The sequence below is a fragment of the Suricata suricatta genome, chromosome 13 (genome assembly GCF_006229205.1).
Source record: "Suricata suricatta isolate VVHF042 chromosome 13, meerkat_22Aug2017_6uvM2_HiC, whole genome shotgun sequence".
Lineage (NCBI taxonomy): Eukaryota > Metazoa > Chordata > Mammalia > Carnivora > Herpestidae > Suricata > Suricata suricatta.
In genome coordinates this window covers 792269-798482 of record NC_043712.1, presented here as the reverse complement: position 1 = coordinate 798482, position 6214 = coordinate 792269, and the positions used below count along the sequence as shown (strand labels likewise).

The following is a 6214-nucleotide window of genomic DNA, read 5'->3' as shown; positions in this document are numbered from 1 at the left end:
GCCGCCCCCGCTTAAAGGCGCCGCGCTGCGCGGCCACCGCGGTCCGCGCCCGGGACGCCCGCCGCCCTGCCGGGGCGTTCCTGGAACTCTGCCCCGCCACGGGGGTGGGGGGGACTCCTTGGTCGCCCCCATCTCGCCAGGCGTTGAAGTGACGTGCCCCGGAGCCAACACCTAAACCGAGACTCCGACTCACCCTCCTCCGGGGCGCTTTTCTCCCGGGTGCAGCCCCCGTCGGGATCCTCCCGCAGATACGCCCCAAGACGGTCACGGGCCCCCAGGGGCGCCCTGAGGGGATGCTAGGGAAGGCTCGGCCCCCGCCGGCCACCACCTCCAGCCGCACGGGTACAAGTGTTGCTGGCAGGAATTTCATCCGGTCATCAGGTCTCGGTCCCCAGGGTCACTGCCAGGCTGGAAGGGTGTGGCAGCCCGCTCTTGGGGAGGGGAAGGTTTAGCACTGGCTGGAGATCCCACCTGTGCGGGGAGGGTCTTCCAGAAGCAACGCTCTGGCCACACCGGGTGCTTCCTGACCCACGCCTCTTAAGGGAGGGGTGCGCGCTTGCGCCAGGTGGGCTGTCCCACCAATGGAAGAACGTTGTATGTCCCTGGGTCCCTTGTGAAGGAGCCACTTGGTGACCAAGTGGCAGGATGGGGCTGGCTGGGCTGGGGGAGGGGGAGGGGGTGTGGTGGGGCCGCTCTCTGGCCTCCGCAGGTGCGGCAGGCCGGGCGCTTGAGGAGACTGAGGCTGCCTCCACTGTGAGTGGCTGGTTTTTCTCTCCGCATCGGAGAGCGACGCAGGCCTCCACCTACGGAATTTGGAAGGGAATGAATTCCGCAGAGGCAGTTTGATGCTCAGGGGAGCGAGGCTGCAGCTTCCCAGGGTGGCCAGCAGAGGACAGCAGAGGGCAGGGAACCTCTGCGGGCGACTCGGGCGGCTCCTCCCCAGCCTCAGTCTCCCCCCCCTTGCCAATGGGAGGCGCAGGCCGAGACGCCCAATGTCTGCCGTTCACAGAGTGAGAGCACCCTAAGCTGAATGGCACGGGATCACAGCTACCTGCCCTTTCCCAGCTCCTTCCCTAGAGGGGAGTGGGGAGGGGAGCACCGTCCCCCACCCACCCCACCGTGCATCCTGAGGACACTTCCTTTTCCCTGCTAGGTCAGAGCAGGAAGTCACTGGCAGGCCTTTCCCACAAGCCACTGACAAGGGGGAGGGCAGCTTCCTGCCTCCACGTGCCACCCAACCCCACCTGGGGCTCAGCCCTTTGGAGCCCCTGTCAGCACCCCCAGCTTCTCCTGTGCTCCCCCCATGCAGCCTGCCAGGGAGGGCTGCCCCGGTCGCCCCGCCCATTGTCAGTTTCTGCCCTTGCGGCCTCCAACCACCTGTAAGAGAGAACCCTGTGTAACACACCAAGCTCTGCCACACCCCGGACGCCTCTGCAGCCTGAAGATGAGATCCCAGGGTCTTCAGGACGGGGTATCTTTGACCCCCCGAGCCAGGTTTCAGACCTCAGCACGGCACCCTCTACTCTCCCCCACCTCAGTCAGGGAAGGCTCTCCAATGCATCTGGCAGGGGCTAAAGGAAGCCAGGAGGCGAGGGCAGGGCAGTGTGGGGGAGGGTCTCCCAAGCACGGGGAGCTCGGAGGCCTTGAGGAGGAGCAGGACAAGGAGGCCTGGGTGGCAGGGGGTGCAATGGCGGCAGGTGGGCAGAGGGGCGAAGGGTCAGCACATGCGTTCTTGTCCTCCCTTTATTGGTGGCTGCCCCTCCCAGAGTGGATTGCGGGTGCCAAAGCCAGGGACCCGGTGTGCTTGCTGGTGTCCCCAGGCCCCCCACAGGTCCGCGCACGGTGGCTGCAGCACCCTGGAGGGCATGGTGATGTGGCCGCACCACTGGGGCCAGCGATCCCTTACCGAGGAGGTCCAGGGGCGCCGTCTTGACCCCCACAGACTGCAGGAGGGCATGCCTCCCAGGCCCAGCGCCCGGCCTCTGGCCTCTCCCAGCCCGTGTCTGGGACAGCCTTGAATCACCCGACATTTCACCACGGTGGGGAGGGAGGTCCTCGGAGGCCATGGGAACCTGCATCTTTAATCAACTAGCAACATGCACTCCCACTAACTCCCTGCTCTCATCCTTCACCCCCAAATGCTTGCTCCAATGCTCACCAGCCTCCTCCAGGCAGCCTGCCCAGATCAGCCCACTCCTCCTACATCCCTGCTTTCTAGTCTCTGACCCCAGCCTCCGATTAACCTGATGGTTGTGTGTCGGGGCCGGATGCCCGGTGGTTTGATTTCAACACCCTGCCTTCCACCCATACCACCAGCGCCCAAGCCACCCTCCTCTGCCTCCTCCTGCAGCCAGGGCTCAGGCCTGGAACCAGCCCTCGAGGTCCTGGTAGACCTGGCCTCGGGGCAGGCGGGGGTAGTGGGCGCAGATGGCACAGAAGCGCTCTCGCCAGTCCCCAAACAGCCGCACGCGGAGCCGGTCTCGCCAGGCGAGGTAGTGGCGGTAGCGGCTCGCGTTCATGCCCGCCAGGAAGGCGGCCAGCTCCTGCGCTGTGCCGAAGTCGTCCACGTGCACGAAGGCGTCCGCGGGCGCGAAGGCCTCGTAGGTGGCCCGCGGGGGCCCCAGCACCACCGGGACGGTGCCGGCCGCCAGCGCGTTGCGCCAGAACTTCTCGGTGATGTAGTCTCGGTGCTGCGAGTTCTCGAAAGCCAGGTAGAAGAGGTACCGGGCCACGGTGGGCAGCAGGCAGTGGGCACACAGCGGCCGCCCGCTGGCACGGCCGAACACGTCCACCTGCAGGTGCGGTGCCAGCTGCCGGTACAGCTGCACGCGCCGCTGCCGCTCCTGGAAGTTGCTGACCACCCAGGAGGCCACCCGGCTCTTGGCCGGCAGTGGCCGGGCGGGCCCCTCGAGAGGCTCCAGCCGGCCATAGGGCACGAAGATGTCCGAGTCGCGCCGGTAGCTGAGCACCCAGTTAAAGATGCCCCCGAGGCGGCGGAGGCCGCGGGTGTGGCTGGGCGACTCCATGGAGGCCCACACCCAGGGCTGCCCAGGCGGCCGCTCCGCCAGCGGAAGGCGGGCCCACCCTGTCTGCAGCTCTCGGTGGTGGAAGACCACGACATCCGCGCTGGCCAGCAGGCTGCGGTTGGTGCTCAGGCGGCAGCGGGCCACCCCGTAGCGGACGCAGGTGTTGCCGGGCAGCTCCGGGGGCTGGTCGGCGAAGGGCCAGTGCCAGATGAGGACGGTGAGCGGGGGCGGGGCTGCAGGGACGCCCCCAGGGGCCGACCTGAGCTGCCACAGGACCCATAGGGTGGAGAGCAGGGCGGCTCCGGCCAGGGTCCCCAAGGCCCGATGCCTCTGAGTGGGGCAGCACCCTACACAGGATGCAGGGAGAGAAGCTGTCTTCCAGGGCCCCCCCTCGCCCCCCCGCGAGCCCCTTCCTCCCAGGCCCGTCTCCCCGGAGACCAGACACTCACCGTCGTTACTCATCCGCGGGGCCCAGTTCCAACCACCCGAGAATCTCAAATCACAGCAGCCACTAGCAGAGGCACCCTGAAATCACAGCTGCGCCCCCGCGCTCAGCCCCACCTGGAAGCAATCTCCTTTCATCTGCCCAAGAAGAGAGAAACCGGGGCATCTTCCTGCTCCCGCCCCGCCCTGCCCCCGCCCTGGGGGTGACCTTTGGCATCAACCACCATCCTGGCTCACTCGACTGCTGGGTTTCTCCTCGAACCCTCTGGCTGTGGGCTTGGGGGCCGGGCGGTTAGAGGAGGGGTGCCATCCAGAGCCCCACACCGGGTCCCCCTCCCCCGCTGGCCCCTGAAGAGGCCTGGGGCTAGTTGGGGGGGGTGTCCTGAGCAGAGGTGGCCCCTTCCCAGAAGAGCCCCCCCATCAGGAACCCAGTCACTGCCCACCATCCAGGCCCCGAGAGCAGGGCGCACTTCGCGGGGAGGCCCCCTCCTGCGGTACCATCACCCACTTCCCCTGCCCAACGCCCGCCTACCCAGCTCCGCGGCTCCCGGACCCTCGCCCCGCAGATGCCCTGTACTCAGCTCTTTGCCAGGCGCCTGCAGCGTCACCCTTGGCCTCTCACTGGGCTGCCCCCCTCACCTCTGCCGCCTCTAGTATGCCTTGCCCCAGAACCCAGATTCCCAGAGAGGGGGACTGTCCCGCCGTCCTGGGAGTGTCCACACCAGGCCACAGCATGTGCCCTTCTCCATCCACACCAGGCCACGGCATGTGCCCAGAAAGGGCAGAGGCCAGCCTGGGCCTGGCCCCAGGGTGGGCTGCAGGCCACGTGCCTTCTTTCCTCACCCAGGACACATGTCCACAGAAGTCCCAGGGTCCCTGCCAGCTTGGAGTGCAGTCAGGGGCCTGCCCTCGGGGGCTCCGGGCCTCCTTCCTCCAGGCCCCAAGGCCCAGGGTGGGGGTGGGGGCCGAGAGGGGGCTTTCCAGGGTGGAAAGGGAAGGAGTCCTTGTGTCCCTGACGCTGGCTGGTGGGGGACTGGCGCCTGCTCCAGGAAAAGGCAGGCAGAAGTCCAGAGGCCTTCCTCTTCCCCCTCCGCTGCCCTCCAGCCAGCCCTGGGGGCCCAGGCCTGGAGGTCAAGTTCCTTCCCCTTCTGCTCCAGTTCCTCTGGGTTGGAGGTGAGGTGGGCTTCCCGTGAGCTCCGGCCCCCTCCCTGCGCTCCGAGCAGCCGGCTCCCACTGCCTCCCTCACCCCGGCTGGCCCCTTGCTTGGTCCTGGAGGTGGTAAGGCAAGGAATGGCCCTCGAGCTCAGCTTCCGGAGGCCTCGGGCCGGTCATGCTCTTGAATCGGCGGGATGGCTGTCATGGAAGGAAGAGCAAACAGGAACTACTGGCCAGGTCCGCCGCCCCACCCCATTCTGGGCACCTCGCATGGTCCGCTGTCCCCATCCTTCTTCGCTCTGGGGCCCCCGGGGCTGCTGGCCTCTCCCAGCTCCCGCTCCCCAGTGAGGACCAGACTGGTGTCAGCGTGGAGCCGGCCCTGGCATGAGATCCACGGAGGAGACAGTGGCAGGAGGGGGCAGCATGGCGTCTGTGCACTTCCCCGCCCCTGCACAACCTCGGAGCTGCGGTGGGGCTTTGCGCAATGTGGAAGGGGGGAGGCTGGGGAACTGGCCGAGACCATCTGGCGGCCTGTGGTATGCATGCAGCAGCCAGGCCTGACACCCTGCCTGTGGGCACTGGGGCCCACCCAGAGCCCGCAGCAGCGCCCCGATATTTAGGGGCATACCCGGGTGGTGCTGGGCTTTTGGCCCCACCCTGGCATCTCTTCACTGGCAGGGGGCCCGCAGAGCAGCCACACCCCGATCAGGCCACCTCTCAGGCAGCAGGCACCCAGCAGGTGGGCAGAGGGGCAGGCGGGAAGGGGTTGATCCCACCTCAGCCATCTGGCGACCTGGCTTCTGGCTGGCAGCGCCGTGCCCTTCCTGTTTGCACGGCCAGGCTGCCCGAGGCCCTCACCACAGGCCTCACCCACACCCACAGCCCGTTACTTTCTGGGTGCATTCAGAGGACCCTCCCTGCCCTCCGCCCCTGGTCTGCTGCGCCCCAGTCACACACCTGCCGCTCGGGGTGGCAGCCACGGGGCCCCTGTCATGGGAACCTGCTGGCTGGGAAATGGGCCCCGAGGTTTGGCCTAAAAACAGGTCAGAGTGAGAGGCCCTCAGGGGAACGTCAAGAAGGTGAGAAAGCCTGAGTCAAAGGGAGAGTAGGGCCTCATCCTGCCGCCTCATCCCAGGCCCTGTGACTCTCCGGGACCCAGGTGGCACCCAACTCCTCCGCAGCCCGTGAGCATCTTGGGATCAGTGGGGGCACACTGTCGCTCCCCCAGCTGAGCCCTCGGGCCGCTTCAGGGGCGGCCTCCAGTGGACACCCACTGGAGGAACCACAGATGGGGGTGGGGGGCCATGGCCGCCTCCCCCATGCAGACAGCGGCCAGACAGAAGCACCTAGGGCGGTGGGGGGTGGACCTAGCCTGAGCTCCAGCCTGGGGTGGGGGCTGCCTCAGGGAAGGAGGGCCAGAGCCAGCTGCCTGCGGCCCCAAGGGTTCTCCTGGGCAGGCCAGAATCCATACTGTGCCCAGAAGGCCCCCTGGTGGCCATGCTCCAGAGCCACCTGTCCCCTCAGGGGAGGGAGCAAGGGCAGCAGAGGGGAGCCGGAGCGCACCGCATTGTCGACGACCAGGTGATGCT

General features: G+C 67.5%; 1 protein-coding gene across 3 annotated transcripts; it reads right to left on the bottom strand.

The window, feature by feature from the left end:
* Positions 1–1725: 1725 nt before the first annotated feature.
* FUT7 (fucosyltransferase 7) lies at positions 1726–5135 on the bottom strand. Of its 3 annotated transcripts, none has more exons than XM_029920183.1 (3): positions 4110–5135; positions 3476–3608; positions 1726–3373 (listed from the first exon to the last, which is right to left on the bottom strand). In XM_029920183.1, the coding sequence occupies exons 2-3, from the start codon at positions 3486–3488 to the stop codon at positions 2358–2360; spliced, it is 1029 nt and encodes a 342-aa protein (XP_029776043.1). In that variant the 5' UTR covers positions 3489–3608; positions 4110–5135; the 3' UTR covers positions 1726–2357. The 3 variants fall into 3 exon arrangements, with proteins under 3 accessions (XP_029776043.1, XP_029776044.1, XP_029776042.1); XM_029920184.1 differs by having other exon boundaries at positions 4314–5135; XM_029920182.1 differs by having other exon boundaries at positions 3476–5135.
* Between the last annotated feature and the right edge of the window lie 1079 nt (positions 5136–6214).